Here is a 26,692-nt window from a genome sequence, read left to right on the forward strand (position 1 = left end):
GAGCCGTTCGCAAACAGGCCTGCGTCATCACAACGGCAGGCTGGCGCTTCGAGGACTCCTCCCAACCTCCCCGGGCTCTTCCACCTGCACCGGGTTGCTTCTGACAGTAACTGGAGCAGTTTTCCACTAGCAACGCTGCAGATGCAAATCATTTCGCCACTTTCCACCTACCGAACCTGGTCCCCGAAGGGACGGAACCGGAACACCAGTTTTGACAATGAGATTCAGCTGTGAGTCAGAGCTACCTCTGCGCCAGACCGTCTGCTCGGCCTGACAGACTCCCAGAGCTCACACGGTTCTGATAACACCCTCGGTTCAAGTATACACAAACCGGCTTACTTTCTATGGGTATTTTAAGCACAAAGTGTGGGCAAAGTGGAGTCAGAGGGACAACTCGAGAGAGAAAAAGTAAAACTGAACCTCAGTGTCTCTTTTATCCCGCTCAGTGCTCAGCCCTGTTCACGCTACCCTCCGTGTTCATTGACATTCTCCGCCTTCGCGAACTACGACGCCTTCTTGTTCTGCCTACTTGGTCTCCTCTGAGAAGAATATTTGAAAATATACTCTACCTAGGCTTTCCTGGCCCTGGGGCAACAGTTCTCCCACCTTAGCAAGCCAAAAAATCATCTGGAGGGTTCGTTCCAAGGCAGATTCCTGGGCCCCCCCCCCGACCAGGAATTTGCATTTCTACCAAGTTTCCAGAAGGTTCTGATCGTACTGGTCCAGGGACCTCACTTTGAGAACCATTGCTCTGCGTCCTTTGCACCAATCATTCAGGGAAAAAGAAATAAACCAATAAAAATTGTTTTTCTACCGCGGTTAAGAACCCAAACCTGGCCAAAACCAGGGTTAAAGTCTGGAATCTGCCACTAATAACTGCATGACTATAGGCGAGTTATTTAACCTCCTTTATTTCTTAATATCTCATGAGTAAAGAAGAGAGAAAAACAGCTTCTACCTTACAGGTAATTTTAAGAACATACAGGACTTAACGGTGGGGTTCCCTAAATTTAGCAATACTGTCATTAACCCTGTGTCAATCAAAATACTGTCTTTAGCAAGAGTTTCTAAAAAAGGTCCTAGGAGGAACAGTCACATCTTCTTTTTAAACCTAAACATTTGATATTGGATTGTTCCTGGCTTGAGGACAGAAGCTTTAAGAAGTTTTCGGGAAACAACAGTAAAAGGCCACCCAATTAAATAAAAAAAAATATGCTTAGAGAACATATTTAATCACCTGGTCCCAGTTGGTATACAATGAATTCAGTGAATGTAAGTATGAATGAGCTCTTAGCATAGGCACTGAATAACTGTAGGAAAAGGAGAAAATCCAGAGCTCTAGAGCCCCCCTAAAACCAAAGTCTGCCCCTCCCCCACCTTGGGGAGCATACACTCTCCTGGCCAGCTCTCCCTTTAGATTCGGTAGGATTTTGCTTGTTAGCGCCTAAAAGGGGGTGGGAGGGAGGTCCACATTTTCGTGATGTTTATGGTCTTGTGATAACCTGTATTTACAAGTCACTTTAAACTTGTAATAAAATTGTATTCTTTCTCCCCTAGTACTGATATATTTTTATTATGTTCAGGAACTACACAAAAGAATATAAGGTAGATTTGAAATAAGCCCTTTATACATTTCCTAGAAAAAACAAAGGCAAAGAAATAAAGAGAACTTTCAACACATTAATAATTTCCTTCTAGTCTTTTTTTTTAACGTGCATACATAATGTGTATTTAACACAAATAGCGTGATTGTTTATATGTTGTGAAGTCATCCTCTTTCACATTTAATATATTGTGAACATACCTTAATGTTCCTACACACTACTATCTTGCACACGCCATTTAATGTCTATGTCACAGCCCATCCTTTGCGTGTGCCATTCTTTATTTGTTCATTTCCCTACCCGTTTTTAAAAACGTTTATTTATTTTGAGAGAGACAGCGAGCAGGGGAGGGGCAGAGAGAGGGAGAGAGAGAAACCCGAGCAGGCTCCACACTCAGCACAGAGCCCAACTCGGGGCTCGATCTCACGACCGTGAGATCATGATCTCAGCTAAAATCAAGATACTCAACCGACTGAGCCACCCAGAAGCCCCCTCCCTGACCATTTTTTAAGTTACCAGATGAGACCGTGGAATTAAATTCTGACCGCTCTCCTTCATGACGTTTCTTTTTTGCCTGCTAACCACAATTTTTATTCTGGGACCCACTTTAATCAACACCTTTTCTGATAGCCACTATTTAAATGAATTTTAAAATTTAATTTAAATTTACATGTCAAACTGGATCTTAGAATGACTCAAAAATTACTTTCAAATTGTACAACATCAGAAAAGTAGATGAGTTGGTAATTTCGTTTTTACTCTTAGAATAAAAAATAAAAGGCAGTCTTATCTTCACATTACTGTGCATCTACACAACAGACAAATCTGTAGCCATTAAAAAGAAAAAGGTAGACAGATCTTTGTGAAGCTATTTTGAAACAATCCTAAGAACAAGGGGCCACAATTACTCATCTACACACGCACACAGGGACAGCTCATCACTGGGGTGGGTTTAAGTATCATCTATCCGCACCCTGATGCTTTTCAAATGGATACCTGTAACTCCAATCTGTCCCTTAAACCTCAGGCTTGTGTGTTGAACATCCCACCTCTACCTACATGCTTGGTAGGCATCCCTCATTGAACGCGTACAAACCTCAACTACCGCTTTTGACTGTTCGCTCCCTCCAATCTCTTCCCCTTCTACATAAATGGTTCATTCTACCTGTTGCTTTGGTTAAAGAAGAAGGTGAAAAAACCTGTGAGACTACCTTCTTCACTCTGTCCTATAGGATTGCTCATCCATCAGCAAATCTTGTTTTTACAATCTTCAAACTGTGTTGAGAATCCCTACTTTTCACCACGTTCAGCCCGCCATGTTGGTCCACATCATGGCACTCACCTGAACACCAAGATGGCTGAAATAGCTCCCTAACGTGTCCTCCTGCTGGTACCCTTATCCCATCTACCACAAATCTTTTCCAAATAGCAGCCAGGGAGGTCCTTTCAAAAGTGAAGTCAGCATATCTCACCTTTCTCCAAACCTTCCAATGACTTCCCAAACCATCGCAAGAAAAATCCAAAGTCTTTATCATAGCTACAAGGTCACATAGTGCCTTGCTTCTAGTTACTTCTAGACCACACCTCCTACTCTTCTCCTCCTCACTTTATTTGCTTCAGAATCACAGCCTCCTTGACCTTGAACATGCAAAGCATGAAATGGCCTCAGGACCTTTGCACTTAAAGTCCCCTCTGCCTGGAACAGTTGGCCCTCAGAAATGTTCAAGGCTTACACCTGACTTCCCTCAGTTCTCTGCCAGAGTATCAACCCATCAGAGCAACAAACCCCCATCACTCTCTCCTGCTGTACACTGCAGTGTTCCTCACAGCATTCACCGACTCTCGTTATGGATTTATATGCCTATTGTTGATTGTCTATCCCCCCACAACAATGTAGCAAATTCTTTGAAGACTGAGGACTGATTCTTGTTCTCTACTTTACTCCTGCTTCCTAGAATAGGGCCTGCCACAAAGTAGATACTCATATTTGTAGAATGAATGAATGTATTACTAAATAGACATGTTTTATATCTAATGAGCGATACGCGTTCTGGAAGGATACAAAAGAATCCGGCAAAGTGCTTTTGAGAACGTAAACTGGGGATACAGTTTACAGGGTCTGGGGTGATAATGCACAGGAGAGAGACTTATTTTACACTCCAGGTACCTCATGCAAGATTTGCAATTTTACATCATGTGCAAATCAAATCCTCAATCCGAAAATCTCCTTTTGATACTAACGCATCTCAAAATAAATCACAGCTTCCTCCCTCAACTGCACACCATCCCATTCACTAGTTTCAAGAACTCTGCGGCTGGGAATGGGGCACTGAGGACTACGTGTAAGGACCCCACTCCTCTACGAACAGGCTTGCACAGAGCAAACATCTCTCTACTTCCTACACTGGAGCTTCCTTTTTTAATGTTTATTTATTTTGAGAGGGAGAGAGGAAGAGAGCGAGAGCACAAGCAGGAAAGGGGCAGAGAGGGAGGGAGAGAGAGAATCCCCATCCTGACATGAAGCGCGAACCCACAAACTGTGAGGTCATGACCTGAGCAGACACCAAGAGTCGGGACTCTTAAGGGACCAAGCCACCTGGGCACCTCCCTACCCAGTAGCTTTACAGGCCCTCCCCGTCCCCAGCCCTCACTCCTTTGGGTCTTCTCCAAATGAGACATAGGAGAAAATGAAAGCCAGGAGCAGTTACAAGGAGACTAGAGAAGGGTTGTCAAAGAAGCTAAAACATAATTTCAAATCTCTAGCCAGAGAGAAGCACTTCGTCTATCTCATGAATAGTAAATCTGTGTTCAACTGAATCTTAAAATGTTAGGTTTTTTTCTTAAAAATCCAGACCAAATGTCTCCCTTCAAAGAGACCAGTGGTCTTTGACAATACTTAAAAAAAGAAAAAAGGCATCAGAACGAGCACGTGTTCGTGGAGCGTGCAGTCTGTTTGCCAAGTCTGACAGATTTCTGAGGTTTATCAAATACACTGTAAAGTCCCAGCAAATAGATCTTGTATGGGTTAGTGTCCAACAATTAGACACCCACCAGAGCAGTCTCCTCAACCGATGGGCGTATGTCTTCCTATGCATCTTTGTATGTGTGCAGGACGTCAGGGCATGCGGCCCCATGCTGTGCTGTCTCTGGCTCTTGTCCCAGGGATCAAGGAGCCAGCTCCTCAGAGCCACTGGAGGCGTTGAGAGCCACTTTGAGAGCAGTGAGCAACTCGCTTGAGAACTTACCAGACATTCTGCAGACCTGCGGAAACACGGGAGGTAGAGCCCCGTGACCTGTGGCTCACTGAGCCTTCCAGGTGACTGTGATGCACTCTGAAGGTGGAGAACCAGTGCCCCCAGTCTCCCTTCCCCAATCTCTTCCCCTCTCCCCTGCACCCAGCCCACAAACACACTAGGGCCCTAGAAGTCAGTCCTGTGCTTTCTGCCTGCAGAAAAGTCCCCACGATTGGTCCTCCCTTTCAGTGGCCACAGAATACATCCTGAACCTTCCACTCCTGTCCTGACTCCTCACTTACTAATTCTGAGCTACCAAGTCTCAGTTTCTCCCTCTATGAAACTGACCTAATAATGCTACCAACGAAATCCAAAATACTCCAGTATTTTGGAAGGCAGTATAGCGATACCTATTTAAGTTTTAAAATACTTAACAACCTTTACTTTAGCAATCCTGCTCCTGGGTTTAGAAAATTCAGCTAAATACGTTATAGCTCAGACACTCAGTTAAAGTTATCATATATAAGAGCATGTATATAAGGATGCGTGATGTGGTATTATCAGTGGCCCCCAAAATCTGATGTTCCCAGAGACAGGCTTAATAAGGTAGTATTACATCGAGACCCTGAAACATCAAGCACTCCATTAAAAGGAATGAGCAAGAGCAAGGCTGGCAAACTCTTCTGTCAAGGGCCATATAACAAGTGGCTTTGCAGGCCAGACAGTCTCCATCATGCCAGTGAATCAATTCTTCTGTTTCTTTGTGAAAGCAGCCATAACAACACAGCAATGGATGGGCAGAGCTGTGTTCCAGTAAAACTTTACTTACAAAAACAGGCATAAGCCAGATTTTGCACATGGACCACACAGATGGCTCACCCTTGAATCAGACCTGTGCTCTGTGACTTTTATGTATGGTATTTCTCAAATCGAAAGCACAATGAGATACCACCTCACAAACGGCCACAATGGCCAAATTTTTTTTTTTATAAATTTTTTTTTCAATGTTTATTTATTTTTGGGACAGAGAGACACAGAGCATGAACGGGGGAGGGGCAGAGAGAGAGGGAGACACAGAATCGGAAACAGGCTCCAGGCTCCGAGCCATCAGCCCAGAGCCCGACGCGGGGCTTGAACTCCCGGACCGCGAGATCGTGACCTGGCTGAAGTTGGACGCTTAACCGACTGTGCCACCCAGGCGCCCCCAGAATGGCCAAATTTAACAAGTCGGGAAAGGATAGATATTGGCGAGGATGTGAAGAAATGGGAACCCTCTTGCACTGTTGGTGGGAATGCAAACTGGTGTGGCCGCTCTGGAAAACAGTGTGGAGGTTCCTCAAAAAATTAAAAATAGAACTACCTGATGATCCAGCAATTGCCCCACTAGGAATTTGTCCAAAGGATACAAGATTGCTGACTCAAAGGGGTACCTGCACCCCAATGTTTTATAGCAGCACTATCAACAATAGCCAAATTATGGGAAGAGCCCAAATGTCCATAGACTGATGAAGGATAAAGAAGATATATATATGTATAGATAGATAGATATAGATGATATAGATATAGATATAGATATAGATATAGATATAGATATATAGATACAATGAAACACCACTCGGCGATGAAAAAGAATGAAATCTTGCTATTTGCAACAACGTGGATGGAACTGGAGGGTATTATGTTAAAGCAAAAGAAGTCAGTCAGAGAAAGACAGATATCACATGATTTCACTCATATAGGGAATTTAAGAAATAAAACAGATGAACACAAGGGAAGGGAAGGAGACATAAGATAAAAACAGAGAGGGAGGCAAGCCATAAGAGACTCGTAAATACAGAGAACAAACTGAGGGTTGATGGGGGGAGGGTGGGGAAGTGGGGGATGGGCTAAATGGGTGATGGACATTAAGGAGGGCACTTGGGATGAGCACCGGGTGTCGGTAAGTACGGAAGTGACGAATCACTGGGTTCTACTCCTGAAGCTAAGACTACATTGTGTGTTAGCTAACTTGAGAATAGTAATAATAAGTTTGGTATTTCTATCAGGGATTTACCATTAAATGGGAAAAACAAGGGGGCATTTTAAGAAATCTGTAACAGCACCACCATTTTATTTATTTATTTTTGTTAATTTTTTTTTTTAACGTTTATTTATTTTTGAGACAGAGAGAGACAAAGCACGAACGGGGGAGGGTCAGGGAGAGGGAGACACAGAATCTGAAATAGGCTCCAGGCTCTGAGCTGTCCGCACAGAGCCTGACGCGGGGCTCGAACTCACGGACCGCGAGATCATGACCTGAGCCGAAGTCGGCCGCTTAACCGACTGAGCCACCCGGGCGCCCCATCACCACCATTTTATAATAGAAACGACTCTCAAACACCCGCCTTCTACATGTACCTGTGCGCATCAATCCACATGTGTCTGTAGATAGGGATTTCCATATGGGATTATATGGATACAGACAAATACATGGAGAGAGGAGTACAAGCTTCTAACAAGATTTAGGAGATCCTAAGGAGGGCAGAGGAGGAATAGACACAAATAAATCACCAAGAGAGAAACTACTGGAGTGCTTAACCATCCCTATCATCATATTTTTGCAGTTAGTTAAATTCTACATACATGGGTTTCTGTAAAAATAAATCAAATGGGATCCAAAAACCAATCCCTATCTCCTAGGCTAGCTGTGAAAATTAAATGAAATACAGCATGCAGACCCTCAGCACGGAGCCAGATGGGGCCACCCATTCCAACTCGAATTATCCCTCTATTAGACTAAGCCCCTTTGCTGGGTTTGCCGCTAACACGCTGCCCGGCTCACAGTCCTGCCTCTCCCCTTACTCCTTTTGGTGGATTCTGTACTGGATGTTCTTTAGTTCATTCATTCGTTGCATCCGTTTATATGCTCTGGGCATCACCTGTAAGTCATGCACTAATGCTAGGGGCTGGAAACTTAAAAATGAATGAAACTCAGTTCCTCCGCTCCCCAGGATTTTAGAGTAAATGGCCAGAGAGCTAAGGTCCGCTTTGGTCACGTGGCCCACCGTCTGCCTCCACAATGGCGCTCCTTCCTTGACCAAAGGGAATAGACTCTCTCATAAGCAAAGCTCTCCTTTCCGCAGGTGGGGAGGTCAGAGGGTTGGGGGGCAGTGGTGGAGAAGATTCCTTGTATGTGCTCACAGGCCTAATGCCTGGGATGATTCCTGGCATACAGGAGGTATACAGTCAGATGTGGTTCAATGACTGCATCGCTAGGTGAATGAGAAACCTCTACAGTCTAACACTCCCTTTGCCATTTTATGCTTTCTCACTACAAGTCAATGATAAGAACAGCTCAGGCTGATTTCTATTAAGTAGGTGCCAGGCACTTTGCCAAGATGTCACCTGCCCCAGCCTACCTGGCAAGGTGTGTACTACTAAAAGCCCCCTTCACAGAGCAAGGGACAAATGCTAAGGGTCACTTGCACAGAGACACTGAGCTGGCATTTAAGGCCTGGCCTCTTTATTACTCCAGAGCTAAAGTTCATATTACAATCCTGTGCGTTCCTCTAGAAAGCACCGAGGATATTATGAAGGCCTTAAAGCCTTAAAGGATGGGCTCAAATCCTGTACTTAAAGGTAGAAGGCACCTGAATTCTATTTCCAAAGCTTAGGGAGATGGCAGCTGGCTGAAAGCCTAGGCTGCCAGGAGAGGGGAGGGCCCCTGCCATCTTGAGCCACAGAATCTACAGTGATGCCACCAGGCCCTCAGACCCCCACCGTCCCAGGGGCCTTCTCTCAAGTGAAAAGTAGCAATCTGCCAAACACGTGGTCTTCCTCGGCTTCCTAATGAAACCCATTCCCATGGCTGCCTGATCCTGATCCCAGCTCTGACAGATGTTTGGCAGAAACGACCCAAAGGGCTGTCTTTCCTTCCTCTGACTCCTCTCCCCAGTTCTGGCATCTGCGGGGAAAGTGATGGGCGTTCCTATCATCCAAATGCTACCGAGACATCACAGAAGATTACTGAAGTGTCAGGGAAAGCGGGGACTTACCTAGTGAAGGTTAGAAAGAGAAGGAGAGACAGAGAGACAGAGAAAACAAGAGAAAGTGAGGAGGAGAGCAAGACTCCTTTCCTGCTAAGGAAAAACACCGCAGAGACACCTACTTGGTGAACAGAACTCGCTAAAACAATGCCTCCATTGTCACCCACAGCCTGATAAAGCAGACTGTTAGTGAAATCGACCACTTGGGGCCACATTTCCCAGTGAAGCATTTTGCTGAACACCAGATGCACTCAAATGGTTATTTTCATGGGGAATGAAAGTGACATGCATCAATTTATTCAGAGTCATCTGAATTCTCAGCCACATGCATAAAACAAAATCACTGCTCCCTTTGCTTCTGGTAACTTTTTATGCCTCCTTCCTAAGGAAATCCTCTCCCCACCCATACATCTGTCCTATCTTTAGACTAAATTCCTGGAAGTACCATTGCTGCATAAAGAGACATGCGAGTTTAATTTTGATAAATAAGGACAAATTGTCCTCCAACGACATTGTAGCAAACTGAGCTCGCAGAGCTCAATGCTGCATGCATCAAGGGGTAGAAATCATAACTCCTTATCTAAACTTTAAGCTCCTTTAAGATGCAAAAGGCTTTAGGGGCGCCCGGGTGGCTCAGTCGGTTGAGCGTCTGACTTCGGCTCAGGTCATGATCTCACAGTTCGCGAGTTCGAGCCCCGCGTCGGGCTCTGTGATGACAGCTCGGAGCCTGGAGCCTGCTTCGAATTCTGTGTGTCCCTCTCTCTCTGCCCCTCCCCTGCTCATGCTCTGTCTCTCTCTCTCTCTCTCCCCTTCAAAAAAATAAATAATAAAAACGTTAAAAAATTTTAAATAAAAAAAAGACGCAAAACGTTTTCCTTTTAACACTTATGTTCTCCATAAGACTTACTACAATGCTTTCTTTGCAAGAAATAGATAGGTGTTTCCATAAAAGCTTTTGAATCATAACTTTTAGGCCAGGATGTAACAAAGGTTTACATTTAGGAGGGTAAAAAAGCTGATGATGGCTTTAAGCAATACACAATAATCCAAGAAACAATAAATAAAAGAATGAATACATAAACAAATCCACAAGTTAACCAAATTAACCAGAGCCCACAAAGAGGAAAAGAAATAAAACCTGATTTTTCTGAGGGGTAGGGATGGGGACAGAGGGCAGGTTGAGCTGGGGGAAGGGTGTTTATACAAATGAAACCGCAGCAGAGAAGAGTTTATTTCAGTGTCCGAATAGTAATGAAATTGATTCTATAATTTACCTGATGCTCTCTCTGTTGAAAAAAAAAAAAAAGAAATAGTTTATGGCTTTTTAAAATTTCTTCTAATGTTCATTTTTTTTTTGAGAGAGAGAGTACGAGCAGGGGAGGGGCAGAGAGAGAGGGAGACACAGAATCCAAAGCAGGCTCCAGGCTCCGAGCGGTCAGCACAGAGCCTGACACGGGCCTCGAACACACAAACGGTGAGATCATGACCTGAGCTGAAGTCAGATGCTTAGCCAACTGAGCCACCCAGATGCCCCTATGGCTTTTTAAGTTAGACTACGAATTACTTTGGTTTCCAGACTTGTGGAAGAGGGTCACTTGCATTCTCCAAATTCATTACACTTCATTTGCAGAACCAAGTTTGGAAGTCAATCTATCAATTAGGCAATCAAAAAAAGAGGTGGCAGGGAATAGTTCAGAATAACTCTCAAACCTGGGTCCAGTCCAGGGCTCTAGAACACGGGGGAGAAATTGCACCCTGGGGCCTCGACGATGTCACTACGACCGGGGGCCAGGATGTCACCCCCAGTGGAGTCCCACCTACAGCCCCCCGGGGACAGCCTGCTAACTTAGTCTTTCTCCACCTTGTCACTCGATTTGCCTTGAACGAAATTCTAAAAATGACAGGCCCCAGCGAGGAATGAGGAACATCCCACACACCGCCACTCCTTGTTCCAAAATTAGACTTTGTCACAGACACTGATCTCCAAGGTGGCAAAAATAGCAAGCTGCTCGAGGGAGTCCCGAGCTGTCCCGGCAGAGTCCCCGGCAACTACTCCCGCAGGGGCAGCGGGCAGCTGGCGAGCAGACAAGTTCTTGCTGCTGAGTCTCATTCCACAGGGGGTCGTTCCCCTGATACTCCAGCCACCCCCCCGCCAGCACTCCCTTGTGGTTCTCCCTGCAGAACAGCAACACACTGCGTTTAAAGTGCGAGAACTGGAGCGAGGAATTTGGAGATAGGATATTGCCATTTGGGGCCAAAACTACCCAAAAAACCGGGATTTCTTGTAACAGTAACAGCGATTTCCAAAAGGCACACCCTAAGTTGATCAATGTTTCTGAAAGGCACTCTGATATTCAGGGTAATTTGAAAGCACTAAGACAGCTCTTGGTGGGGACATTCAAGGGACAGAAAAGCTTTCCAACTCTCCAAGGGAGTGAGGCGCTGTGGCCAGAGGCAGCGGGTCAGGAACCAGACAAAAGGGTCTTGGATCCCTGGCTCCCATAGAAATGAGCTCAGTGACAGCAGGCAGGTGCCTGAGCCACTCCGCGAGGGGTCTCATCTCTCTGAGAAGGACTGTGATTCCTTCCAGGGCAAGGGTCACAGATAATACTCTCGTGCTGCGAGCCCTGGGGAGGATGAGCCTCACATCTATTCACACTACATCCTGGAGCACAGAACAGAGCGCGTCAGGCCCTCAGTAAACATTCTTGAATGAACAAATGAATAGGAATGAATGAATGAATGAGTTTACCTTCCAGTCAAGGTGGCGATGAGGGAAAAATGCAAGTGAAGTACCTGGCATATCGCCGGAGGCTTGGTGAATGGTGCTGGCCGCTACGACCAGAGACACCAAAGGCAGATAGCAGATGGCCAGTAAATGCCCGGCATTATTAGCCCAACACCCTACGGTGGGAAAGCATTTCAAAGGGTGAAATCAAAGCACTAAATAAATATTATCCCAGAAGGCTGTGTGGTGTGGGGACAGACGCCGTGATGGTGGCCTCCATGGTCTACCCCCGCAGTGTTCACACTCCGTGTGGGCCCCTCCCCTGACTATGGGAAGGACTTGACAGCTGATAGGATGTCACTTGCATGGTTATGATGCCTAGGATTGTGGCCTCCGGCTTGCAAGGAGACTCTCCCTCTTGCTGGCTTTGGTGAAGACAGGCTGTGTTGGGGAGGCCCGTGCAGTAAAGAGCTGAGGGTGGCCCCCAAGCCACCGCCAGCAACAGACTGAGGCCCTCTATCCTACCGCCACACAAAACTAAATCCCCCCAATAACCACGTGAGCTTGTGAGTGGATCCTTCCCCATTCTAATGAGCCTGAAGCATCTCAGCCTTGTGAGAAACTGAAGCTGGGGGCCCAGCTAAGCCACGCCAACACTCCTGACCCACAGCAACTATGAGATAATAAATGTGTGTTGTGTTACAGTGCATTGTTGGTGGTACTCTGCCGCTCAGCAGTTGAAAACGAACACACGGAGTAATCCAGGCAAGACATTGATTGGCCACAGCGCGGGCAGCCGGTGCTCAGAGAAGGACCGCTTGCTGAGAGGAACCACAGGAGAGGTAGGGACCGTGGGGAAGTGAAGACGCCCAATCTGCCCAGGGATGGTGGAGAGTACTGGGCGCATCTGATTGTTACTGCTGCGTGGGGACGTAACATGGGTGCTGTCAGGCCTCCTCACTCTTCAAGATACCACAGAAAGCTGAGTTTTATTTGAAACCTCTCCGTTTTTTTAAAGGCTGGCCACGAAATTGGGATTTTGAGAATAGCGGTAAGTTAATCTCATGCAGGACAAAGAAAATAGGTCTGGGGGCTTCGTTGGGAGATGCGGAGAAGAGTGGGGGCTATACCAGGATACTGGTTCCAAATTCCAGCTTCCAAGCTGGTGGCCTTGGCCTTCCATACAGCAGCGGTCGTAGGGTTAGGAAGTCCTTAAAATACTGCTTGTTACAGAGCCAGGATATATTTTTATTATTATTGATATCATCCCTTACTAGTTTCCTATGGCTGTTGTAACAAGTTACCATGATTCAGTGGCTTAAAACAACATAAATCTGTCTTCTTACAGCTCTGGAAACCAAATGTCCAAAGTCAGTTCACCAAGCTAAACTCCAGGTGTTGGCCAATCTGGGTCCTTCTGGAGGTTCCGGGGCGGAATCTGTCTCTTTGTCTTTGCAGCCTCCAGGGGCACCCACATCCTTTGGGTCACCTATGTCTCTCTTCCGTCTTCAAAGCTATCAGCACACAAACCAAATCTCTCTCTCCCTATGCTCCCACCATCACATCACCTTCCGACTCTATTTCCTCCCGTTTCCCTCCCACGAGGACCCTTGGGATGACACCGGGTCTACCTGGATGATCTCGGATAATCTCCCCATCTCAAGAGCCTTAACTTGATCACATCTGCAAAGTCCCTTTTGCCACGTACAATCACATCCACAGGTTCCAGGGATTAGGATGTGACATCTTTGGAGCCATTATTCAGCCTACCCCTACTGCTATGATTGCTGCTGTCATTGCTGTTATTGGGCCCACAAGCTTCCTCTTGGTGACCTGCTGGGATTCAGGTCCCAAGTCTGGTCCAAACCAATTCACCTAAGGCTACAACCTGAAACCGGCACAGGTCCCGTGGTAAAGCACCTGCCTGTGGAGGCAGTCTTGGGAGTCTTACACCAGAAGCAGCCAACGGTGGGTTTGGGCGAACTAGTAATGAGACTAAGCCCAGCAGTTAGCATCACCCCCTTCTCCATCTATGACCTTGACTATCTCAGAGAAGCCGGCCAGCCAGTAGTGGTATGCGTGCAATTCCTCGTTGACGATATGTGGATCCAGATCTATGTGGATCCATCACCAGTTACCAGGAAGGGCAGAAACGGAACCCGGGGAGGGTGGGCAGGCAGCGTTGTCTTTATTTGCTTCGTTGTCCTGTGACATCTCTTTTCTGCCCAAATCAGGGATTGATTTAAGTACACAGATTCTAAGCATTTCTTAATCCCCGTTTAACTTCCTTGAGAGTCAGATCCCATTGTGAAGCTTACTCATTTCCATCGAAAACAGGATGCTGTTGCTTAAAAATCACACTCATTTTATGGAACTCTTTAAGCAGGCAGCAAATTAAGAGCAAACAACATTATTTGCCAGTTAAATTTGCAAAGGGGTGATCTGAACGGATTACTCATATTCCTGATTAATTTTTAGTGGAAGTAATGAGGAGGTTGTAAATGGAAAAACATATGCATGAAGAACCTGCCTTTCAAGCACAAAACAATTTATGCTAATTGATGGCTTTACCAATACGGTAATCTTGGAAAAACTTCTTCAGATGTTTAAAGGCATCTAATGGGATAGCTATACAACTTTAAAGCAATGACATGTTGCCCTATAAAGTTCCAAGTGACTTGAATTCTACTTTATTTTTTTTTAATGTTTTTATTTATTTTTGAGAGAGAGGGAAAGACAGTGCATGAGCTGGGGAGGGGCAGAGAGGGAGGGAGACACAGAATCTGAAGAGGCTCCAGGCTGCGAGCTGGCAGCACAGAGCCCGACGTGGGGCTCGAACTCATGAACTGCGAGATCCTGACCTGGGCTGAAGTCAGACGCTCAACCGACTGTGTCACCAAGGCGTCCCAAATACTACTTTACAACTATCCATCCATTCATCCATCCTTTCATTTACCTATCTTTATTGCAATATCCAGAATTGGTAAGCATATGGGGAAATGGATACCGAGACTGCATTAGTTCAAAAAGAGTATTTTGAGGGGCGTCTGGGTGGCTCAGTCGGTTGAGCATCCGACTTCAGCTCAGGTCACGATCCCGCGGTCCGTGAGTTCGAGCCCCGCGTTGGGCTCTGGGCTGATGGCTCGGAGCCTGGAGCCTGCTTCCGATTCTGTGTCTCCCTCTCTCTCTGTCCCTCCCCCATTCATGCTCTGTCTCAAAAATAAATAAACGTTAAAAAAATTTTTTTAAAAGAATATTTTGAAATAGGGAAAAAAATCAAGAGAAGAGTATTTCATGATTTGTGAAAATTACATGAAATGTGAATTTCAGTGTCCATTAATAAAGTTTCTTTGCGAGAGACCTACGCCCCTTGAGAATGTTTTTACTTATGGCTGCTTCTAAACTACAATGACAGAATTAAGTAGTTGCAACAGAGACCATCTTGGTTCACAAAGCCCCAAGTATTACCAGCTGTCCCCTTACCGAAAGTTTTGCTGATCTCTGCTCTAAAATCCCAGACCACTGCATGAACAAGTCATTTGGGAATGATCTGAGGCTGCTTTGGGAAAGATCATCTTACTGGTACGCTTTCCCCCTCTTTAAATCCAACCACCTCACATGTTTCAATCATAAATTTTGAAACTACCCTAATCCTACCACACTAACCCAGTTCCTTTTGGTTTTGCAGATTTCCTTCCAGATGCGAAGCTCTAGGCATGTGTTTGCAGCCACGATGTATGACGTGTATTATTTAACTCTTGTGCATTAAGATTTTCTTTGAGAAGAAGAAATTCATGAATCGTAATTCTCTGTACGAGTCACAGTTCCTGACACGATGCACTGAACAGAGCAGGTGTTTCCACACACACTCTACGTGTATTCGTGTTTGTGGTATCTTAATATATCAACGTCTATGAAGGCTAATCAACCAGACATGGTTGATGCATGGCTCTGGGAAGAATGGAGTCTCCGGACAGGTTTCCCGTGGCCCACAAAGAATTACCGTTTCGTTGTTGGTTTCAACTGGAATCAATTTCCAACAGTTACAAACAACAAGATATTACATACAGACTCAAATCCTAGACTTCTCCGGAAAAAAACAAGAGATGTCCTACATGGAGCCCACAGTCGCACGTCAACGGTCTTCTGGTTTGGGGCTTTTGACGTTTCACCCCCCGTTTTCCTTAAGCCCTCTTCTCTCTGGCCCCTGTTGAAATTACACCATCTGGTACTGCTATAAATTTATACCTACAGCCAGATAATCTACACAGATGTGTCTGTAGATGTCCATATGCATCCAAATTGATTCTGATGCACATACTCACTGCAACAGACTAATGATTATATCCCCTCCCCAAATTCATATATTGGAATCTTAACCCCCCAGGTGATGGTGTTAGGAGGTAGGGCCTTTGGGAGGCGATCAGGGCATGAGGGGTGAGGCCTCACAATTGGGATTATAAAAGAGACCCCAGAGAGATCCCTCGCTCCTTCCATCAGTGAGACACAGAAAAGACCATCGCCTATGGATCAGGAAGTCAGTGCCACTGGACACAGGTAGGCTGGCACCTTGATCAAGCTATCAGTGAGAAATAAATTAATTTCTGTTGTTGAGAAGCCAGCCGGTCCTATGGTATTTGCCGTAGGAGCCCAAACTGATTAGGACACACACATGTAATACTAACTGAGGCACAAAGCAGACACGCAGGGATGCACGGTTACTATGTTACCAGCTGGCTCTTCAGGCTTTGCAAGGATGGCATTTAATCCAAGTAATACACGGGTGAGTACAGGAGTAAGCCACCTGCTCAGACAGTGCTGGCCATGTTTTTCAGCATAAATATTCTAGGATTGCACTCCACAGGAGTATACATACCATTGAATTTTTCACGCTCTGTAGCAAGCGCTCGTGCTGTTCAGCTATCGCCAAGGCAGCAGAGTGGACTTTCTGGTAGATGGCCTCCCCATCTCGCGTTTGAAAGATAAACAGCCCTTCCCCAGTTTCACACATCCTGTGGAAACAAAAACAGAGGGCTCCTGAAAATCCAGTTCCACGAAGTCCGAGGCACCAAGGGCCTAGAAAACGCCATGAAACCAGAGCCATTTATTTCACATGAGGTCGGGACTCTTGTTCACGTTTGCTAAGCAAAGTTGGCTAGAATCAGAATTTCCAATTCACTGTTGTTAATATTGGGCAGGACACCATTCATTCTAGGCTAACTCGGAGCTGAATTTTTTTTTCCAAAAAAAAAAAAGCATAAGTGTAATCCCAGTACATTGCCTCTCAAAGACAGCTGTGCAACCGGGTTCTCATTACTGTCCGTGCATCGTTAAGTTCATCAGGAGCTCCACCATCCAGGGGCGCCTGGGCGGCTCAGAGGGTTCAGCTTCCAACTTTGGCTCAGGTCATGATCTCATGCTTCATGAGTTCGAGCCCAATGTTGGGCTCTGTGCTGATAGCTCGGAACCTGGAGCCCGCTTAGGATTCTGTGTCTCCCTCTCTCTCTGCCCCTCCCCGACTCGCACTCTGTCTCTCAAAAATAAAAACGTTAAAAAAAATTTAAATACAAGAAAAGAAACTCTGCCATCCAGCTCAGCGGTGGAAGAAGGCTTCCATGACTCCAGGTTCTGTTCTTTCCTTATAGTCGATGGCTTTAAGGATTCTTTCATTTCCAAAATCAATCTGGATTCCTTTTTTTTCACTTTACCCACTGGCCTTTACCTTGGACATTTTGTCCGGCTTTCAAAGTAGTCCCAAAAGCCCCAACAGTCTTTCTTATGGCCTTACACTATCAGAAACAGTGGATGAAAACCCAGAGAAGGTAAAACAGTTTAAAAGTTGGGCCTTTCCCGAGTTCTTTGTGAAGATAAGGATTCAGACATAAGAACACCGTGGCCATACAGAGATACAACAGTTGTGAATTTCCCAAGAATTACTTTGCCTAAATGATGAATCTGTCACTCCAGGCCATGAATTATGCAGTTGGTCAAGAATCTAGAAGAAAGTCGGGAGCTCAGAAAGCACCTGGGAAATTCACTCACTGGTGCCCAAAGCAAGTATGTATCAAGGCAGAGTGCAATAAGCAGAGAATGTGGGCTCCAGATTGCCTGGCCGTGCTTGCCCCCTGCCAGCTTTGTGAGCCGCGGCGCACTACTCAGCCTAAGCCTGCATTTCTGCTCGTGAAATAAACAGGAGGATAACAGCCATCACGGAAGCGTACTGAAGGTGTTAGGCATGATACGTAAAGTGCACAAAGGAGGTCTTTCACTCAATGCGCACCTCCACTCTTCTGCTGGAAGGTAAGCTCCAGGTAGACCAGATCTGTTCCTGATTTGTTCACACATCTTCCGCCAGTGCCTACAACAGGGCGTGGCCTGTATCTGGCGCTCCGTAAATAACTACAGAATGGACTGTGACATAGGAGGCGGTGCTAGGCAAAGGTCTAATTAAGAACTGGACTCCGGCTTCCTTGAGGAAGAAACTGAGGTTTCTAGAAGAGAAGGGAGGAACAACAGTCTGACAACTGCACAGAGAATGTCCTGATTTGGTCAAAGGCAAGTGACACACTAGGGGCCGGGGGGCCAGAGGGGGCAGCCTATGTTCCAGGAGCTCCGGGAATGGGCACGAGCTCCCAGAGATGACAGGCTTCGCTCTGCGAAGTCACCACCCGACTGTAACCATTCCCACAGGCCCAGATGCCCAACATCGGAAACTGTCCCTCTCTGTGCCAGTGACATGTCACACAGACATACCACATTGGAAAAATACTAATGGGACTGAATTTAAGAAAACCAGAATAAATGATCCCACAGTGGCCAGTATAAATCAGCAAACTTGTGAGATGGGAGTGCCAGTGGGTTCCGCATTCCCTCACTTGCAACATGTGTTCTGCGCATGTGCATGTGTGTGTGTCCCTGTGTGTTTAGAATATTTGAACATTGTTACAAGCAGGATGCATCTCATACTCCACACGAATGTTTATGGTACTCTTCTCTCTACTCCTGCAAAGCAGTTATTAAATCAATGTTATATTTCACATTTGCAATTACATATTCTATATGAAAGAGTAAGGTACTTGTCAGAAAACAGAAGGCAAATCATAAGGGCTCCGGCAATGGATGTAATGGTAAAGAAACGGGCTTTTTCCCTGAGAAGTTTATAATGTATTCGGCTAAACAAGATCTATGTAAGTGAACAGGTTCAAGACTAACGTGGTGGTGCGGTGAGCTGGGGAACGGTACTGGTCAGAGGTGCACTGATAAAGGAAAGCAGAGCTGGGGAAAGGGGTGGGTGTCGATGTTACATAGTAACAAAGAAAATCAGGAAGGCAAACACCGGAGGGGAACAGATCAGAGGCATTTTCCAGGAGAGATACAAAATTAGGAGCAAAACATTGCAGAAGTGAGGTGAACCGTGGGACTCCTGTCCTACCTGTGGCTGTAGCCGCCAGGGACACTATGGTTAAGAAAATACGGAAAAAAAAAAAAAAAAAAAGAAAATACGCACAGAGAAACACAACACGAAGTCAAAAAGAGGCTTAACCACATGGGTTCTGGCAGCCCCATCTTGAAGAAAAACCCAGGGAAGGGTCTGTTAGGAACTCATAATACAGAACAGGGGCTCTCTACACTGGCGCATTCGACATGAGCAACATCGTACGGCCAGATCGTTCTTTGTTGTGGGGACCATCCTGTGTGTTGTAAGGTGTTTAGCAGCATCTCTGGTCTCTACCCACTGCATGACAGTAGAATCCCCTAGCTGTGGCAACCAAAAACGTCTCCAGACACTGATAAATGTCCCCAAGGGGGCAAAACGCCCCCAGCTGAAAACCACTGAAATAAACCAAAAATAAGGGGTTTAGGGAGCACCTAAGCCATGGTTCAGCGGTGGAGAGGCTGTGCACGCGAGGCGGCTTCCGTGTTCAGGGGAGCTGTGGATTCACCGCAGACAGTGTTCACGATGAAGCACAGAGGACGTCCTGCACCTGCGGTCTGTGGGGTCTTGCCCGTTCCAGTCATGGGCATCATCGCCTAGTGGATCTCAGCTTGAGACAAGGTAGCAGTTGACTGCTGGTGCCGTGTGTAGGTGTGTTTACGTGTGTGTGTGTGTTGGCTGGAGATCAGCTAATCTAGGCTGCCTGCTAATGTGGTGGTTTTGCTGTCCTTCGCTGAGACCACTGGGGTGAGAAACAGAAATCAATGTACGACACCACGTGATGTACCACAGTACCACTGAGGCTTCCGAGCCCAGGACGGCTCTTGAGAACGTCAGCCAATCTCCTACGACTCGCATTGGTTTGTCAAATCTTTGTGCTGCCTTATTTAATACTTGTTTAATCAGCTCAGTTTTCCTTTCCCTTAAACAAATGTATCGTAAACGAATCGCCAAATCAACAGCAGAAGCCAGTATGCTCGACTACAAGTTGAAGGCAGATGTGAAAGTAAATACAGTGAAAACAAAATGTTATTAAACTCTGACCAGATCCTCTTGTCAAAGACCTAAGCGGGACGTTTGCTCACGTGTTAGTGACACAGGTAAAGTAGAAAGTGTTAGAAGATGTGTTTAAGATGTGCCAGCACCTCACTGAAATGTTTCTCTGTAATTTAATCAGGAGGATCAAAAACGTAATTAAGAGGAAAATGACTTGGGGCGCCTGCGTGGCTCAGTCAGTTAAGCATCCGACTCTTGGTTTTGGCTCGGGTCATGATCTCCTGTTTCGTGAGTTCGAGCCCTGCGTCCAGCTCTGGGCTGACAGTGCAGAGCCTGCTTGGGATTCTCTCTCTCCCTCTCTCTCAGCCCCTCTCCTGATGATGCACTCTCTCTCTCTCTCTCTCAAAACAAATAAAACTTAAAAGAAAAATCTAAAAAAGAGAGAAGAAAATGTCACTGTGGGATTACATTCATTTCATGTTATGCCTCTATCACTAAAACCATCCCACATCTGGGGAAACGTGGCTGTGTTTCCCGGGGCCCTGCTCTAGTTGGTGTGGGACAGAAAGCCTCATATGCTGGAATCATGGTCAAGTTTCCTGACCTCTCGAAGTTTCCACGGACAAACCTTTGAGAGTGGGGAAACTGTGTTTTATCTTTAGGAAAGGATCTCAAGTCAAGGTAAGCATCTAATGAGGATTTGTTGTTATTTTAACCCTTTAAAATGTCAAAGCCAAGGAGAGGCGGTCCTCGGGGAAAACTTCAGGAAAGAGGCACAACCACATCTCTGCCTGGATGGAAACTGTGTAATCACAGCCCGGAGCAGTGGGAAAGTGAAAAACAGCTGCACGGCGGCGGGAGGCATGTGGCTGGGGAAGAAAGTCTGTGTTTGAGGCTCACGGGCTGTGAAGACAGAATAATACAAACCTCTTCTCTGAGAAGGGAGATATGAATTCGGGAATGTGATTCTCCCTTTAAGAAAAGCAGCAGCTTTCATTAAACAAAGATTGTAATGCAAATGACCGGGGGGATTTGTTTCTCCGGCTGCAGGAGGTATACTGTGTCTGAGTGTTAGCAGCACCTTAAATAAAGCCCGTCAAGGGGCGCCTGGGTGGCTCGGTCAGTTGAGCGTCCGACTTCGGCTCAGGTCATGATCTCGCGGTCTGTGAGTTCGAGCCCCTCGTCGGGCTCTGTGCTGACAGCTCAGAGCCTGGAGCCTGTTTCAGATTCTGTGTCTCCCTGTCTCTGACCCTCCCCCGTTCATGCTCTGTCTCTCTCTGTCTCAAAAATAAATAAACGTTAAAAAAAAAACTAAAAAAAAAAAAAAAAAAAAGCCCGTCAGCCCGGTGGACGAGAGGAAGAGAAGGTTCCAGTTCAGAGGGTGCTCAGCCACACGCTGTCCCTTCTCCTGTGGCTCCACCATCCATGTCACCAGGCTTCCTAACGGTTCCCTTAAATGTGTACAGATGCTGCCATCATCACTTTTTAACTTTTTAAAAAAGGTGTTTTTTAAAAATGTTTATTTATTTAATTTTGAGAAAGAGAGAGAGAAGGGGAAACATGAGCAGGGGAGGGGCAGGGAGAGAGGGAGAGAGAGAATCCCAAGCAGGCGCCCATCGATCGGCACAAAGCCCAGCTCGATGTGGGGCTCGATCTCACGACCCCTGAGATCATGGCCTGAGCCGAAACCGAGAGTCAGACTCTTAACTGACGGAGCCACACAGGCACCCCTGCCATGATCACTTTTTAGACTTGAGTTTATGAAAACAAAACAAAACCCAAACAATCCAAAGTCATAAAATGTGGCCAGTGTAAAAGACAGTGGGTTGTTTATTAATACGTCTGTTCCTCATGTTCTATGAACATGTAAAGTCAAAGAAACACTTTTCCCCCGTTTTTCCCCATGCTATGCCCTGACCTAGATCTTAGGGAGCACTGCCCCCCGTTCTTCCCGCTGTAGTGCTCTATAAGCAGCAGGATGAAAGGGAGGGCTATTTCACAGTTTCTGAACCCAAACGCGAAGTGTGGCTTTACTGACCCCCAAGAGAATGAAAAGCCAGGTGAGCAACAGAGGGAACCTTCTGAACAAACCTTGAAGTTCGCATGCCCCAGACTGAAGTCGGATCACCCCCACCCCACACTGGCCCCCCAGGCGTGCCTGTGCCGTTCCAACGGCTCCCGGAGGATCCTGATTCCTCTCTGTCTCCCCACCCACGTCCAGTCAGTCAGCTTTGGGCACTAGCTTCAAAACACGTCAGTATCCAAACATCTAAGTCCACGTTCCTTGTCACCAGCGTGCCGGGAGCCACCCTCGTCCTCACCGTGAGCACTACGATGCCCCCTCCCAACTGCTTTTAGCCTGAGTTAAAGAAAAAAAAAAAAGTCAGACCCTGTCACCTCTTGGCTAATCCCTTCCTGTGTAGGGAAAAGTCTAATCTTGTCCAAACAATCTGGTCTGGCCTTTGCCAACATGGGAGGTGGTTTTTGTTTGCCTGGGTTCTTGGGTGAGACAAATAGTAACAAGGGGGTTTAGGGTGAGGCTTTGGGTCACGTGCTATCAGCTGACCTGGAGGCTGAGATGAGCCAGGTGGGCAATCGATGAATCAACCAAGCAAGCATGGAGTGGAGCCTCAATCAAGACTCTAAACGCTGTGGCTGGGAAGCGTCCCCGGTTGACAACACTCCGTGGGGACTGTCACATATCGGTATGAGAAAAGTACAGTGTTCTGACTCCACAGGGAGAAGACACAGAATCTCTATGCGGGGCACTTCCCACAGCTCCTCCCTTATCCGATGGTAGCTACTCTGTATCCTTCAGTGGTACAAGCTTTGACCAACTTCATAGATGTCAGTGAACTCCAGGTCATTCTAGCAAATTCTGAAACGTTTGGTGGTTGTGGGAGCCCCCGAACTTGTAACTGGGGTCAGAAGTGAGGAAGGTCTTGGGGACTGTTCCTTCGAACCTTGCAGTGGTCTCTCCCCACCCACAATGGCTGCCCAACTAAGATGAAAAGCCAAATTCTTTACAGGGGCTCCAAGCCCCACACGGCCTGACACTGTTCTGCTTCTTCCTTTGCATACATTGCGGCCCCCTCCCTTATTCTGCTCCTGCCACGTCAGCCTTCTGGATCTTCTCTGCACGCTCCATGTACACCCCCCTTGGCACCTTTTCCCAATGTCCTTCTGGCTGGAATGCTCCCCCCCCACCCCCCCGCCGCCTCCATGATTCCTCCTGGGTCTTCTGTCGGCATCACTGACTCAGTCAGCAAAGCCAGTCCTGCTCACCCTGCTTAAAATTGCACCCCCTCTTTGGGCACTTGCTATTGAATGATTTTATTGTTTGCCGTGAACTTACACAATCAAATGTCATTATTGTCTATATCCCCTCTTCTCTACAGAGCGAACTTCATGATAGAACACGTGAGAACCTCCTGTCCATATGCTTTATTCACTGCTACGTCCACGGTGCTCGGAACCACATGGGACTCCTAGGGGGAACTCAACAAACATTGGATGAAAGAAGGAAATGGCTCATTTTTATTTACTAGACCCTTCTAGAAAGTGAGGTACCATCACATGTAAAGTGGTCACATACACCAGTGGATCATCACCCGCAGGTGATGGCTGCACTGTACAGATGACCAACAGGTACGTGAAAAAGTGCCCAGTGTCACTAACCATCAGGGAAACCAAAACCAGAATAAGATACCATCTCACACCTGTTAGAATGTCTACGAGGAAAAAGACAAGCGATAACAAGTGTCCATGAGAATGCGTGGGAAAGTCTAGAGACCCTTGTGCACTGTTGGTAGGAATATAAATTGGTACAGCCTTGTGGAAAACAGTATGGAGGTTCTTCAAAAAATTAAAAATAGAAACTACCATATCATCCAGCTATTCTAGTTCTGGGGATCTATCCAAAGGAAATGAAGTCACTATCCCAAAGAGATATGTAAACCTCATGTTCACTGTAGTATTGGTTACAATGGCCAAGATGTGGAAATGGCCAAGTGTCTACCAACGGATGAAATGCATAAAGAGAATGTGCCATGTACACACACACACACACACACACACACACACACACACTGTGATCTTAGCCATAAAAAAGAAGGAAATCCTGCTGTTTGTAACAACATGGATGGACTTTGAGAGCATTATGGTAAGGGAAGTAAGTCAGATGGAAAAAGGCCAATTCCATATGATCTCACTTGTGTGTGTAATACAACCAAGCTGAACTCACAGAAACAGATGAGTGGACACCAGCAGCTAGGGGTGGGGATGGGGAAAATGAGGAGCTGATGGCCAAAGGGTGCAAACTTCCAGTTAGAAAATGAAGGAGTTCTGGGGAGCTAACGTCCAGCGTGGCGACCACAGTGAACAATACTGTGTCCTTGAAGGTTGCTCAGAGAATAGACCTAAAATGTTCTCACCACACACACATTGTGTGAGGCGATGAAGGTGTTAACAAACCTTAAGGTTGTTATCACTTCGCAATATATACATCGTACGCTTTAAACTTAAACAGTGTTGTATGTCAATCAGATCTCAAGAAAACTTGAAAGATAAGTAAGTAAAATTTAAAAATACACACAAAAATTTTTCCTTCAAAAGATGGCCACAGGGGCGCCTGGGTGGCTCCGTCACTTAAGCATCTGACCCTTGATTTCGTTTGAGTGTGAGATCCAGCCCCTGTGGATTCAAGTAGAGGAAGAACGGAGTACATTTTATCTGTTAATTTGTTTTAAACTCTTTAGTAAGAATGAGTGTATGCTCTATAAAATACTCAGAAATGAGAAATTACTAAGTAGCTTAGAATCGAGAAGAGAAATAGAGAATATTCAAAGATTTATATTAGAATAGGGGTCCTTTGACCTGTAAACTCATCTGCTAGAGGGAAAAACAATTTTCTTCTCCGATGCAAAGCCATTTCACGAAGTACTTGTTTTCAGAGTGATACACACTAGAAATGAACAATTGCTTTTCCAAGACTGCGCAGAGGCCTTTAACCCAAAAAAACAAAAACAAAAACAAAAAAACAACAACAAACCAAACACCTTTCACAAATTTGTGCACTCCATTTAAGAAAAAGAATTTGTACGTGCAATGTCGATTTTCACATATTCTTGGCATACCTGAAAGTTTCTCCTAAAATGGTGTCAAAAGCACAACAGAGACTCTCTCTGGCTGGTAAAGAGGAGTGCTCTCGTGTGGTAATTATTCAGGACGTGCTGCGAAATGTCACCTGAGCTGCTTTCACTCCTGCAGGTGCCAAACCCAGGGTATTAATCTAAATCAGTCAGGAGGTGAGGCGGAGCCTGACGCTGAAGCATGCTAACTCAGCAGTCAGCTGTAAAACTAACGGGAGCCTACTGGACACCGGCCACCTTTCCTTAAACAATAACGTTTCAAGAACGGTTCCAAGGGAGGTGTTGACGCAGTGAGATCCTCCTGTCCGTTGGATCATCCCATAAAAAAATCAGAGCCCCTGCCAGCCTGATGTGCTTGGCTGAAGTTTCAGAGCTTCGAGGTGGAAAGAAACACACAAAAGACTAGAAAAACCTCAAACAAAATAAGCAATATGTCTCTCGGCCCACCAGATAAACTAACTGTTCTTTTTGGTCTCCAGGGGCAAGAAGTGGCAATCCACGGTGCAATTGCGTTTTATTAAAGAGCTTGTATTTCAACTCTGGATTTCTTCAAGGAAAGAAGAAAACAAAACAGAAGTATGATCGGATTTGCTTATGTTGGGTGGAAAGGAGGAGAAACAGCGTCCAGAAGATCCTGACGACCTACGATCATCACACTGCTGCCCAGGAGAGATGAACAACCCTGGCTATATGTGCCTGTCCTCCAGACTAAAAAAAAAAAAAAAAAAAGGAAGGTTCCAGCAATTAGGAGAATTCATACATTAATGCATATCCAAATGGTTTTCCTCTGGTGATGTAAGAACACCGTCTCTTCCCTAGCTCTGTGGAAGTATGGAATATGATAACTGATGAAGGTGATAGACTAACCTGATGAAATACGATAGACTTTCTAGACATCTACAAGGTTTGGAAGTAAGAAGACCTGAGTGTGAATAAATCTACCAATTACTAGTCTAATGCCTTCGGACCAGTCACCCAGGTGCCCAAGCCTCCCTTGAAGATGAGAATGGTAATATTCCCTACTTTGTACGATAAGTGAATGGCATGACCATATGAATGAGACACTGCATGTAAAATGCTTCGTATAGTGACCTTCATGTAGTAACTTGCTCCATAAATATTAGTGATTACTCTTTGTGGCCAGTATGCCGGATGGAATAGAATTTTTCAACTGGATAACTGGACCAGATACCTATTTGCTGTGGGAGATTGTTCTGTGTATGTTTAGTAGCACCTCTGGCCTCTCTACCCATTAGATGCCAACGGTATCCCTGACCAACTGTGACAATCAAAAATGTCTCCAGACATTGCCAAATGCCCCCTGGGAACAAACGCACCCTTCGTTGAGAACCACGGTTCTGCATCTCAGCACCATGATGCGTGATATTGCTAATTACAGTCAAATAACTGCTTTACCCTATTTGCTTTGAGCAGCTATTAAATGCTATGTTGGACACATTTTGTTAGGGTTCTTTTTTTCTTTTTAAACCTTATACCCATTCCCCTTTGGATGGCATGAGT

The 26,692-nt window shown here is 45.8% G+C and overlaps 1 protein-coding gene across 1 annotated transcript in view; it reads right to left on the reverse strand.

Annotated features, from left to right (window-relative positions):
* The window catches only part of DOK5 (docking protein 5), a 152,855-nt gene that overhangs the window by 16,392 nt on the left and 109,771 nt on the right, over nt 1-26,692 (reverse strand). Inside the window, exon 6 of the mRNA XM_043553638.1 lies at nt 16,467-16,602. Coding sequence (XP_043409573.1) covers nt 16,467-16,602 — 136 coding nt within the window. The remainder of the gene's footprint in view (nt 1-16,466; nt 16,603-26,692) is intronic.

Source organism: Prionailurus bengalensis, chromosome A3, assembly GCF_016509475.1.
Source record: "Prionailurus bengalensis isolate Pbe53 chromosome A3, Fcat_Pben_1.1_paternal_pri, whole genome shotgun sequence".
Classification (NCBI taxonomy): domain Eukaryota; kingdom Metazoa; phylum Chordata; class Mammalia; order Carnivora; family Felidae; genus Prionailurus; species Prionailurus bengalensis.